Below are 14,275 nucleotides of genomic sequence, written 5' to 3'. Positions count from 1 at the left end.
AATGTTTTTTTATAGTACCTCTTTTTTAAAAAAGTTCATAACAAAGCTTTCTACTTATGCAGTTTGCTATATAAAATGAAAAAGTAGTCCCTTAACCTAAAAATTATCTACTTCCAATAGGGCCACATATTTTTCTGTCTATCTCTAATTTTGTGGAAAGCACTCCAATAAACAGCAATCATTTACACAGTAAGAAAAGCAGGAAAGGCAGTAGAGTTCAACTTCTTTATCTAGTTCAATGTGCTGTACCCTCCATTTTTATCTGGACACTGAGACCAGAAGACAGACCATATTCCTTTACAGAAATATAACTTGATCATATATCTTTATCAGAACCTCACTATTCTGAAAAAGCAAATACAAATAATTAAGAAAAACCTTAATTGGGAATTGACACTTTTTTCCCTCCCTACTTTGAGTAGCATCCAGGAAATAATTTGTGACTGGGACTATTGTAATGCAATAAAATCAACAGTCAGTTACAATGAAAGCTAATTGGCACTGCATAATGCATCAAAGCCTACTTATCTGCACTATCCGTGCAAACAGACCTCTGCTTATATGCTTGCTACTCATAGTTGATGATGCCAAGAGCATAATTCTGTATTGTTTTCAAATAAAACTCTGTTTTAGGAAAAAGGTTACAATCTCACGTGTTGAGCAAATAAGGAATTTGAACCTCATTTGAGGGAAGTGTATCATCCTCTCTTTAGATTGTTTCTTTGTCAAAGAGTGATATTTGTGATATTACAAGACCATAAACTACCTTCCTGTCTCTCAGTGAAGAAATTAATATACTCAAAATAATGCAGCTATTGGGTTCACATCTATATAACAAATCTGTCAACTATCAATGGATAAAATGGATTCACCTGTAGCATTAACACAACTGTCTTCACCACGTTCCACTGAGATTTTCTGCCATCCACTATCACCGTAAATCCTCTTGCTTTGCACTTCTCACTAAAAAGGAAAAGTACTTAGAAAAAAGGTATCATTCACCAACAAGTATTATATCACAATGATTCAGGCTATAAATCTACTGAAAAATAGCAGACTCACAATTTGTACAAAGAGTGCTTTCACTGAATTTTCAGTCAGTTATTTTTACACTAATATATGTAAAAAACATACACCAGGGTGAGACTGAGGAATAATTAACACTTGTGAGAACAACAATGCCTGCATCTGTTACACAAATGTGGCCAAGTCCCTAAGTCAATGAGACGACTTGCATAGATGACAGTTTGGGATTTCCAACACTTTACAAGCTGTTTGGAAAACTCTAAAGCTTCCACAACTTAAATGCTGTTCAATATACACTGATGCTTTACTTGTAAGCAAACCGAATCTACTGCTTGTTTTTCTCTCCCTAACTAGAGCTCTCTTTTTCTCCTTCAAATGCTCTTAACCACAAAAAGAAGTAGATCACTTTGTTATGTTCTTAATGCATTTGTAGACTCCAACGAGCAAACTGCACTAAACATTCTTTGGTTATGGCACTGAATCTTTATTTCCAAGAGACATTCCTAGGGATACAAGCAAACATTTAGCTGATGGACTTAATTCCTTCCTAGATATATGCAAAGCAACTCTAAAGATGAACCTCTGATCTTTTAAAAAAAAAAAAAAAAAAAAAGAGCAAAAACAGTCACTATAAATTTACAGGGTCACGTAAGCAGAACACCAAAAATATCTGACAATAGGGTCTGAAAGACAAAACATTCAAGTTTTAATTCAGCACACTTAAGTGCTCCTTTAACCTTGAACACTTAACTAAGACTCGTTGAAGTTACCCAGCTATTTAAAACTCTGTAGGACTAAGGTCTACAGGTTACAAAGGATATGCACACACAAAAGTAAAAAGAGGAGGTAGCTTTGTTTACTTTGGGTAAATTTGTAAACTGCAATGCTACTTTGTAGGCTTCAGAATTTCAATAGACTGACTCATTAATTTACATAGCAATTTAAGTGCGCTGACATCAAAAGAAATAAAGATATTCCATGAAAGGAGTGAAGAAACACTTAATAAAAATACATAAAACAAACAGAAAAACACAGAGCTAGATACACAGAATAAAAGGACTTAAGCAAGCCTCAGTATATCCCCAGGTTTATTTTAGCATGTATGTTTCTAACTAAATCAGACTGTATAATGTTTTGAACAATCATTTACATAAAATAAATTTTGCACTGACATCAAATAGAAACAAATAAATGACCCTTTCCAGGACTGGAAGAAGCAAGGAGCCCTGAGAGCCAAATGCCTTCGAAATCACCTTGGGATACTAAGCAGGTAGTCCAGCGTGACACTCAGCTCATCCATACTCGTCTGCTCAAGGCATAATGGAATTGTCAAAATGAGACCACTTCTTCTGTCCTTCCCGCCTATTTGGGAATGAAAAAGTCATTAGAAAGTTAATGAAAAGGCTTTAAGGTAAAAGAAATATTTTGTAGTCACGTTCTCAAAACACATCATAAAACTAATATTTAAAGTTGCTGTGGAAACTACTCATGTTAGATACAAGGATCTACTCACCACTGATATTTAAGGCATCACCAAAGCTTCAGAGCACAGACCACATCCACATCAATCATAGCCTTTCATCTAGTAGTCCCAATGCAAACATTGTCCCAAATCCAGCTTTCCAGAACCATTTTTTTTTTTTTTTTTTTGCACATGCTGAATACATTTTCACTTAAAGCATTTCCTAGATAATCTATACAACCAGTCAGTCAGAAATCCAGTAAGTTTCCAAGGTAAGTGAGCTCAGCAGCTCCAACTGCAAGACAAGACCTGCTGGAAATATCCCTTACACAAAGCAAAGTCTTGCACCCCATGGGCTGCTCTCAGTTGATAAAATCCATGCATCAAACCCATGGATTTCCTGACCTACTTACAGGCATATACCAGTCACCTCACAATTAAGGTAAATACTTCAGGTCATTTGCTTCAACCTTTGTATGCATTTTACACAGGCAGGAACAGAAACAAAAACATGGCAAGTACAGGCCACACATTTTCACTTCCGTCAAAATAGAGTGTTAGGCAGATGTACTACTTTTAAGTAGAACATGCTGCAGCTGTAGTTTATATCATTTTTCAATTACACAGACAATCTAGAAAGTTCCTGGGAAAGTAGTTTTTTTGTGTTTTGTGTTTTTTGGTTTTTGGTGTGTTTTTTTTTTTTTTTTAAAGAAAGAATATTTAAAGAGCTGAAATTTTCTCTATGGGTCTTTCCTCTAAAAGGTAGACCTTTGAGTCACATGGCTGCCAACAAACAAGAAAAATGGATTTGGAGCAGCTTTTTCTTCTCTCGTGGTTTCAGCTGGATCTGACAAGAACTTGCAAAGGGGCATCATTTGCTGAGCCTCTGAATGCAGAAGAGGTCAAAAAGTTTGTTCCTAACTGGCTATTAACTCATTAAAGAATAAAAGTCAGTGAAGGGGCAAAGGTGCCACACTGGACCTTTCCACAGAATTTGGAGAAGCTCTTACTTCAGTCATATATTCACTATTTTGACTAAAATTACCATTTTTTTTACCCAACCTCTCTGCCCTTAAATCTGTGATCTGAGGGGAAAAAATATATTCTCAAATGGTTTTAAAAGCATTGTTCATGTGGTTAAACTCATATCACAGTTTTACTTCCCTGCTGTCATGGCTTTATGGTTTTTGTTATATGTATTCCACATGATAACATCATGTATTGCTCTGGGAGTTTAAAAGCTAATGCTGCAGTTCCAGGTACCTGTCTGGAAGAGAAGAACTACTACAGGGACTTTGTGGTCAGAGAGGAGATGTAACTCATGTCAAGGTCACCCGATTGAGCTTTTCTCACCATTGCTCTTCTCCTCTCCTCACTGCTGCCCAACCAAACAGCATGCATCACTTCAGTATTACTGTAAGGTCTACAGCTTTCAGATACTCTCTCATTATATATTAGTTAACATAAATTCTAACTATATTGCATTATAATGTGTTATCTTGCATTCCAATACCATATTTAGTAAATTAGCTTGTCTCTCCTCAGATCATTGATGCTGTTTTGGGGTCCCCTGCTTCCCTTCTCCAGAGGCACAGATTTGGTGAAATCCCTCCAAGCCACTACACACAGAACCAGGCTGAACCAGCCTGTAAACCATTGACACCTGCAAGTCAGCGACAGAGAGCACAGCTTCTTAAAGAATAACAGCAGCTGTTGAGCAGTAACACAAAGCACACAAGTACAGCCCAGAAGTGCTTGTGATGTATACACCTACACTGACATAATTTGAGAAGAATTCCTCCAAGAACATTAGAGATGCAGGCAAAATAATGGAAAATAATGTTTGTTTACACAACATATGTTGGCATCTTAATTGAAATAGCTTCTTCCCTTGCTTTCAGAGCTACCCCAATTCCCCTAATAGTATTAAAGATCCAGTGGTATGCAGGTGAGCAAATTGCATGTCTTCAGAGCTACTGCTTAGGTGTTCTATTCTAACAGTAGTGTTTCCTTTTTAATTCCCCCTCCTGTGGCAGGTTTTTTGTTGTTTGTTTTGTAGGTGAAGGAGGAAAAAAAGAGAGGGGAGGAACAGTTGGAAAAACAGAAAACAGACTTTAATATTTATTATCTTTTAACAGAGGCATTAACAAATGGTGAGAAAGGATCTACCTGTTAGTCCTTCCTCCAGAATCAAATGAGTCAATGTAAAAAGCAAAAGTTATTTACAGACTGTCCATCCTTATCTGTCTCAGACAGAAAACCTTTTCAGGCAGAAGCCTGAAAATGGGATCAGGAAAGAAAAAAGGAGAGGAAAAAACAAAGAAACAAAAAAAAAACCTTAATCCTTTATGAACTAGAAATTTGTTCTCATCCAAACGCTTGAAGTGAATGAGAGTTCCTCCCTACTTGCTGCACTGCTTCGTGAACCCTCAATTAAATTCAACAACTAAAAGGGAAGCAGTATTTTTGAGGACATAAAATAATACTTGAGAAGTGATGAACAATGACTTTTTAGCTACCATCTCTTAACAAAAAAAATAATAAAATGAAGAACTAGGCCTTCCACCAAACAGTCAGGCATCATTTGGTCTTTTCCTATTAAAAATAAATAAATAAAATTTTTCAGAGGCAGTAGGACATCCGTTTTTAAGGACTCAAAAAATAAACTTGTTTAAACTAAAATTCACTACAGCTAAATTCAAGAATAGGTTACCAGTAGAAAAGTGGCAAACTAGGAAAAACTGCCACGGTAATATGTGGGGCTCCAAAAGTAATGCCTCTTATTATGTCCACCCAGAGGCAGATGTTGGTAGGATGGTAGTAGAAGTTGAGCCATCCCACCAATACTGTTACATTTTGTTGTCATGCAGCAGGTAGCAGCAGAGAGGGGAGCATGACAGAATGGTGTCTGACATGGAAGTACATATACAGCAAAGGGTCATCATTGAATTACTCAAACTGAATATTTAAGAAAACTAAACAATGGATACAAGGCAATGTAAGGCAGTGTTTCAGCAGTGGTTACAGTGGGTCACCTCCACTGGTGCAGAATTTCACAAGTGTGGCATGCATGATCATATTCATCATTGGCAAAAATGCAGAGCTAACAGTGGTGATGATGTCAAAAAATAGTGTTTTGTAGCTAAGAATTTGCTCTATCAAATGGTGTTTTGCTCTTGATATCTTTCACAGTTTCCACTGAAATAAACAGGAGGCATTACTTCCAGAGCAACTTACAAAGCATTTGTTGAACCCATATAATAAACAACCAGACTCTGTGTCTTGACATTTCATAGAGACTGCAATAATTAGCAGAATTATTCAGGTTCAAGACATGTCATCTTGTGTAAGTGAAGCTTCTTCCTCTCCCCACCTTGTTAACATTAGCAGAAAGGAGTCAGACAATGATATTCTGCCTGCACAGTGTTTTTTGTGCAGCCTTCTGACTCACATAGATCAAGTAAATGTTCTGCCAACCTGTCACTACATAAACTGAGGAAAAAAGTAGGAATTATAATTCATTACTTTGCTCAGTGAAAAGTGATAGCCTGTGGTTTATAGAAAAGATAACTGCTACATATTTATCCATCTAAAAACAAAAAACAAAAAAAAAAACCATTTCAACACAAAATTCTATCTTTAAACAAAATACTGAAGAGAAACTAGACTTTAGTCATGTATGTAGTACAGCATTTGCCAGTATTAACACACTAATGTATTTAATTGAATGGTAAAGTCAAAATATAATACAGCTAAAAGAGCAATTACTGAGTTCTTAAGCTCAAAATTAAACCTGAAAAGAATCCAGGCAAATCAACACATTGTGTAGCCTAACTCAAAAGTGGTATAGTTTACAAATTGGAAAAAAATAATTACATATAAGCTAAGGAAAGCAACAAAGAAAACTAAAAAAAAAACAAAAAAAAACACCAAACAAACAAAATAAACCCCACAAAACACTGTAAATGATTTTGCACCAAACAGAGCTGGGCTTTTGTTTTTTGTTTGTTTTGCTGAGTAACGAGCTCTCCTATTTTTCTGCCATTTATGATGTCCTACCAACATGAATTCCAAAGCTACTAGTGTGTTTTTCCAGAGAAAGGCAGGGCCAACATTATTTGTATGCACATTACAAGTAGTTTTATCATACAAACAACACCAGAGAATGTTTTAGTAAAACACCATTTATGTTTGTTTTAAAATCATTGTAGTCTTACTTGTGAAACTAAAGGAAATAAAATTGCTTTAAAGAGAGACATGAGAAAGTCGTTTGTGTATGAAGTTCTTTTACTTACACAGAAGAAAGCTTAAAAGAACTACTGCCTGAATCTTTATCATTTATTAAACTAAAGTATCCATTAATACTACACAATTCCAAAGAGGTCAAACCTATTTAGAAATATGGAAGTACAAAAAGGGTGATAGCATTTACCTGGCACTCAGTAAATTGCTTTTCACTAAGAAGATCTATATTTCAAAATGGATCAGGCAGCTCTACCAGCCAAACTGCAAAGGCACTCTAGTTAATGAGAGCTTCCCTGCTGCATAATGCTGAACAACCAGCCATTTTATGCATCTGCTACCACAACTGAGGAAGTTGCCCACTTTTACAGGCTGGAATATAATGTCGGTTTATTGTTTTGAATAGGAATTGTTTGATTTTAAATCTCCTTGGACAGCAAGCAAATTCAAATCAAAATAAACTGCATTCAAGAAGGAACAGTTCTCACTTGGAGTGACTGGGGTGAGCTAAAATGAACTAAAACAGAATACTTAGTTATGAAAGCATCAGTTTTTAAAATTGAGAAGTTTCCTGCAAGTTAGCTACTCTTCCTTTTCAAATCAATTTTCCCAAGCATTCCCTTTTGTTTTTTCTATGGCCTGAGAATTACAATTAATCCAAGATTCAAGAAGTGTGAATGAATAGAAGAAAAAAAAACAGTAATTCTAGCTTTGCCTGAATTAACTACTCAGAAGCAGAATTAGCCACACATTGCAACATATTAATTATTGCCATCTAATTCAGGGTTGGAGAACAGAGAAGTGCAAAGGAAATCCTAAAATTAACCATGTTCATTTCTAAAAACACTTACAAAAAGGGTTATTATTGGATTCCTGCTAAATTGTCATTCTTTCATTTCTGGACTGAAACTTCAGGGCATCAACTTTGTGGAGTTGAGTCACAGGTTACATTTAAAACAAGTGCTAAATGCCAACCACATCTTACCTACTAGATATAAAAAAAAAAGTTTGACAGATGCTTTTGAAATGTGATGAAGGTGCGAACTTGCAATATATTTCTGCTACATGCATTGAATAAATATAAGAAAGCAAACAAAAATTCCACTCAAATTATCTAGAAAGAAACCAACTGAAGAAAATAGAAACTGTACCTGAAAGAAAAGCCAATTTTTTCTTCAGAATGGGTAATATTGCTGATGCTTCCATTCTATTTCAGGTAATTTTCACAGATCTGAAACACAAGAAGTTAAAGATGTAAAGCAGGGGTAACAAATCAAGATGTTTCACTAGAAAGTACTCTGTCCAAAACACTCATGCTCCTCCAAAAGAATGTACAAAACACAGAATCAGAAGTACTGTTAGAAAGAAAGCAAACCACCTGCTTGCTTGGTCATTCAGACATATAATTGAACACGTAAATAAAATCAGTGCTCTTATCTACATTTTCATAATCCATCTTACATCACCAGGAATATTGCCATTAAATACATTTTACTTCATTTATATCAGGACACTGTCATTACCCCCCTGCCGTTAGTAGGCCTTCAATTAAAGAAAAAAAAAAGTCAAAATAAGCAAGTCTAACCTACAGATGGAAATGCTTTTCACTCCTTTTGTCCTTAAATCCCTTCCTTTGTACAACTTTGTATAAAAAAAAAACAAACAACTGTGGTTCATTGTGATTAAACATCAGTGTTTCACTGACTGTGAACAGGATGTCAGCACTGCAACCTCCTTCCTCCTCCAGGTGCACAAAGCAGCAACTGGCATCCGCCTGTGAGTATTCCTGAGGTCACACTTTTGCTACACCCTACAGAACCACATACAACACCTTCCTTGTAACTAACTTCACCTGAGTCTCAGTATTCACACCCTCCTGTTCCTCCTGCACAAAGACCAGAATAATAATTTTCAGATTTCATTATTTGTCCCAATTAGATAAACTTCCAAGAGAAAATCTACCAGAAAACAGACACACTCAACTGTGAAAGAGATGAGACAACTCACTAACATTAGACAAGAAAAAACACTGCAACAAGCACACTGCTTCTTCAGAAACTCATTTCATAATCAAGAACTACTTTTTGCCCTATTAGTGGAAGTCACAAAGACAACATGCAAGTTACTGAGCTCATGACACTGATTACTAGTTCAAAGCACTTCAAGAAACATTTCCTTTACTGGTCATAAGTTGGTAGCTGGCGTGCTTAGTTTACTCTTTCAGAAACAAAACTCAAAGCGTTTAGGCAAACATATACTTCTGCTGTTGCAAAACACAATCAAGAATTATATAGAGGTAACCTATTAGAAGTGACTCCTACTGATGACAGCTTGCAAAACAGCTGCACAAAATGCTAAGTCTTAGCAATAACATTCTAAGACAAGCATTTGAAATGATCCAGTACAGGTAAGAGATGATAAAAAAAATCAAGTAAAAAGCATAATTAAAGCAAGGAAATAAAAGCACAGAAAACAAATGAAAAACCACTGGTCAATTACAAGTGAGTAAATTACATAGCAGAATTTAGTAAAGAGCAGGAGCCAGACCTGAAGATTAAGATGTAATACTGACACAGGCACATCAGATGCAGTGAGTTTACATAAATAAAAAGAATGACTTTGACGCAGACTGACTAGGGACTCAGCTATTCCAAGAACTGCAGCCTGAGTACTGGCAAATGACAAGCTGCAAAAGAACAGAAACCTTTCAGAAAACAAAATTCTGTAGGATATTGAAAGGATACAAAATATCCTAGAAAAATATAATATAGTAGGAATATATTATAATAGTAATATACATCTTGACTGTGAAAATATGAGTACAAAAAATTATGGCTGTTTTTTTTTTTTCAAGAATATACAGAAAGTGAGACTTAAATTAGCTTAAACTTTAACATCTGACTTCAAGAATCATTGGAGATACGCAAAAGACACGTCAAGGGGTTTACTTCAACAATATAACAGGTAACATTTATACACATGTACACATGGGCTACTGTAGCCACCTTTCATTGAGTTTTGTTGTGATGCTGAGTGCTATGTAAGCACAGATGGAGATCAGTTCTAAGAAACTCTCTGACCCATTCTCTCTTCTGGTGTTCAAACCCTGACAGTTTACTACTTTATACATTTCTGTGTATGAATCTATATTTGCAGATTAGAATTGCTGTCATACATAACACTATTGCTGCCATATAATGTCAGACTCCTTAGGCCGTTTACTTGGAACCACTCAACACCAAGCAAAACAGTGATACTATATGTAAGCACAACAACAAACAACTAGGTCATAGAAAATGTTTATCACCCTGTGAATACTTTCAGCCTGGAAAAACTGCCACCCATCCTCTTTAATAAAAAAAATTCACCATCTCCTAGTACGTAGGAGTCAATTAGCACAGCAATACAACACGGTTGTCATGCACTTGTAGTCCATCTCTAGTTCCATGACGAACTCCAGCCAAGTCACACATTTATGTCAACCGCTATATGAATGTCTTCTGCAAGTAGTGTGCTGACTTACTTCCCTAGCTTTTAAGCAAATATGAAAAACAAAGAAGAGAGACCAAGGAAAAGAAACAGGAGTCTGGTCAAGCTTCATGAATCCTTTACTTTATCAAGATGCTCCTCCTGAGGCAGCACTGAAAGTGTGACTTTTATTTTATATTAACTTCTACCATGTAATTCACAATCACCAACCCAGTGGGGAAGTTATTCTTATTTGCTGTAGCTAAAAGGATAAAGTAAGACCCAGAGCTCCTAAGCATTTCTTATTTTAAGGCACTATGAAATTAGCTCATAATCCTTACATGATTAAGCTCATTTCCTTCTCATACACCTTAAGTCTGAAGGAGGTAAAAAAACAAACTGTGGTTAGCATTGGTTACTTTTACATCCCCATGTGAAAATCTCTTAACTGAAGTTTATGAAGAAACGTGAAATGCCATAAAACTCAAAAGTCAGCTAAACTCTGAATTCAAGTTCTTAGAGGGTCATTTTTTGTTGGTTTTTTTTTTTGTTTTTTTGGGTTTTTTTTTGAGAGAGGGCTGCTGGCAGGTTGTTTCATGGCTGTCTGGGGGTTGCAGTCACTGTTGGTCTTTTTTTGTTGCTGTTCATGTTTTCAAAATTCCACTTTGTCTTGAACCAAATGTCTCCCTAAAGGAAATTGGACCCAGGAAAACTAACTGAACAAATTAAAGAAATTGTAACGGTGTATAATTTCCCCCTCCTCCACATATTTAATTTGGTGCACCTTCCCCAAATAAACTCTTACATAAACGTTACATTTACACAATTTAACATTTATATAAGGTACAGTATCTATTACACTAGCATGTTGTTGGCATCAGTTTCTGGCAAGTAACCCAGGTCCCTACCACAGCAGGCAGACCAGCAGGCTACCCATGCTAGTAGAGGGATCTCAGCTGTTACCACAGTGCTGGCAAAGCCACAAGGTGAAAGAAGGGAAAGTCCAGGGTGGCCTTAGAACAGGAACATTTACTGGTCACAAAGGAACCAAGCAAGACTCCTAAGTGAGAACAGCTCCTGGAGAAACCCTGCAGTGCCAGTCTACAAGGAACCATATTTTGTGAATACTAGCGGGTTCACTCATCAAGACATTCCATCAGACCAAAAGCTTATTTATGATATAATGTCTTCAGAAAACTTGAGCATGAGACAGGCTCATCAGGAAAGCTACATTTTGGATTTCAGTGCAGCCCTTTAATTCCTCCTAAACTAAACTGAAAGGAGACAGTACACACCAAGTTCCACTCACATAGACTGCTGCTATTGTCCTACAGCTGGTGTAAATATAACCCATAGGCCACTTCTGGTAAGTAAATGCCAGACCCAAAAGATAACAGCAAAGCTGAGAGGAACCTGAGGTCTCCATACATTGCAGTTATCATGCCTGAACCTACCTTCCCCTCCTTAAAAGTGATCTTACATATTTATTAAAAAATTAATTCATATAAAGAAAAAGGAAACCTAATTCTACACAAAAATTCATAATTCAAAACCGATCCCAGAGGATAAAAAAAAAAAAAGCCCCAAATTCATTTTTTTCTTTAATTCTTAATCTAGAGCTCCACTTGGGTACTTGTGTATTTATGTACACAAACAGAACTTTTTTCCTTGGAAAAAAAATGTTAACAGAATCCAGATTGTAAGTGATCTAGGGGAACTGAGGGGAGAAAAAAGAAAAAGAACAAAACTTCAAACAGAGCACCCGAGGTAAAATACAGTTTTTCCTTTTCCTGATGAAACAACGAGCTTCACTACCAAAAAACCCACAGACTTTTTTTTCCTTAAACCAAGAAACAGAAACATTAACTTTTTTTACCTTCTCTCCCTGTTCTAATGCAGCAATCCACAATGTTTGTTACCACCCCTTAGCCCAAATTCCCCTACCTAAGTGACTTCTTTGGCAATTACACATACAAGATGCACTTCCCACATTACAGAAGGAAGCAAACAAATTCTGTCTTTCAGGAGACTGCATGTCAATACAGCTTGCATTTTAAACAATAACTTACATAAGACCCTACTAAATCTTCCTGTATGCTACAGACAAGAAATTGGGGGCCATGGCATAAAACACAAAACTCAAGAATGACTCAGGCAATCATTTTTGCCTCTCTATTACAACCCAACCATGCGTGTAGGTAAACAGAGTTGATAGTTTTCCCTTTCCACCTTAAGTTATATTTCAGAGTTACTTCAAATGGATAATCAAGAACAAAAGCAAACTTCCACACTCACACTTCACAATTATCATCCCTTCACATATAAAAGCGTTATCTCAACTTACTGACCTCAGTGAGCATATTTCTTTGTTGTTAGTAAAACACCAATTCATTTCACTGAACTTGAATAAGTTCTACGTGGTTTTCTGCCATAGTACTGGCAGTGTTCATGGATCAAAATAGTTCTTTTGTTCCATATTTCCTGTAACCAAAGGAAGTATTCTGTTCATTGAGAGTGAAGGGAGGTGAGTCAGAATTGTAATTTAAACACCTTGCCTTTGTTCCAGAAACTCATGAAATTTGAAACAACCTCTCTTCTATGAGAGCTCTGACATGCTCTATCCAGAAGAAAACTCTCCACAGCATGCTGTCAGAACACACCAGAAAAAGAAAAACAGAAACTTTGAAGATTAAACAAAGAGCAGGAAGAATTACTATATACACCATTACAGAATCAAAGAATCAAAGAAAAGGCTGGAAAAAACCTTGAAGATCAACTAGTCCAGCTGCTCACCCACAACCAATATTGCCCACTAAACCAAGTGTTAAACCAACATTTTTTTTAATTTTTTATTTTTTTTTACACCTCCCCAGAGAAAGTGAATCAATAACTTCCCCAAGCAGCCTGTTCCAATACCTCACAACTCTTTCAGAGAAGTTCTTCCTAATATCCACCCTGAACTTTGCATGGTGCAACTGGAGGGCAATCCCTCTTATCCTATCACTATTACCTGGTAGAAGTAGCTGATCATTGCCTCACCACAACCTCTTTGCAAGTAGTTGCAGAGGGCAATAATGTCTCACCTGAGCCCCCCACTCTCCTCAGCCCACTCCTCCTAAGACTCACACACCCAATCCTTCACGAACTTCACTGCCCTTATCCCAACATGCTCCAGGGCTCCAGTGTCTTTCTTGTTAGTGGTCCAGCTAGGCAAATTCATTAGATCTGAAACCTCAGTAAAAAGTTAATAAATGTTTGTCTGTTCAGGAGTACCTATTGCAAGTTACAGGGAACAAGTAAATGTATTATTTTCTCATCCTGTATCCAGCAATACAGTGTAGCTGCTCTCCTAAACTCAAGATGAAAGCTCAAAAACAAAAGTCTGGTTTCCATTCCTTTTTCTGCTATGAAATATACATATGGCTTTCAGCAAGTCATTTATCCCTTTTAGTCTTCATTCAACCTCTCCATCTGTAAAACGGAGATGTTATGCATTAGTTCCCTTTTTGCAAGAGCACTGTGATGTTTAATTCATTAATGTTTTGAAGACTTGAGAGAATATAAGGAGCTCCATAGATTTGCCTATAAATAGCCAAGGAGCAGATGGGCAGCTACATTCAGGACTGTAGCAGCTTGCAAGTCCAGATACAAACAATAGCACAAATAACAATAGACATTCCGAAATACTGAGGGGAAAAAAACAAAAGAAAAAACCTTGATCATATGGGCTGAAGTTTTGAGCTTTTAAAATCAACTTCTGAAACGCAAGCCTTCAAAATTAACAGCTTCGTTCTCTGAAGCTAGCACACAGATGCTAACTTCAACCCAAAAAAAGCATTAGCCCAGACAATCTGGATCAGCTTAAAACAACCTCATCCATGTCACAGAAAAATAAAACACACATGTAAGAGACCAAGAAAAAAGCTAACTAACACAGTTACCTAAGTAGATCATTATTCTATCTACTGTTAAAGCTACATTGAAGTTGGGATAGAAGCAGATAGGACAAGAGTATCTCCATCACTGACACCCCAGGGGAATTTGAGAAGCACGCTAAACCAACCCAGAAAAGGGAGG

At 36.6% G+C, this 14,275-nt stretch overlaps 1 protein-coding gene across 4 annotated transcripts in view; it reads right to left on the bottom strand.

The window, feature by feature from the left end:
• Positions 1-14,275, bottom strand: part of SESTD1 (SEC14 and spectrin domain containing 1) — a 50,380-nt gene that overhangs the window by 29,028 nt on the left and 7,077 nt on the right. For all 4 annotated transcript variants that reach the window (XM_015868364.1, XM_015868366.2, XM_015868361.2 and 1 more), the window contains exons 2-4: positions 7,882-7,961; positions 2,280-2,388; positions 873-963 (exon numbers count right to left, since the gene is read on the bottom strand). In XM_015868364.1, the coding sequence (XP_015723850.1) occupies positions 873-963; positions 2,280-2,388; positions 7,882-7,936 (255 nt within the window). In that variant the 5' untranslated portion in view covers positions 7,937-7,961. The remainder of the gene's footprint in view (positions 1-872; positions 964-2,279; positions 2,389-7,881; positions 7,962-14,275) is intronic.

Source organism: Coturnix japonica, chromosome 7 (genome assembly GCF_001577835.2).
Source record: "Coturnix japonica isolate 7356 chromosome 7, Coturnix japonica 2.1, whole genome shotgun sequence".
In the NCBI taxonomy this organism is placed as follows: domain Eukaryota; kingdom Metazoa; phylum Chordata; class Aves; order Galliformes; family Phasianidae; genus Coturnix; species Coturnix japonica.
This window is presented reverse-complemented; position numbering and strand designations above follow the sequence as displayed.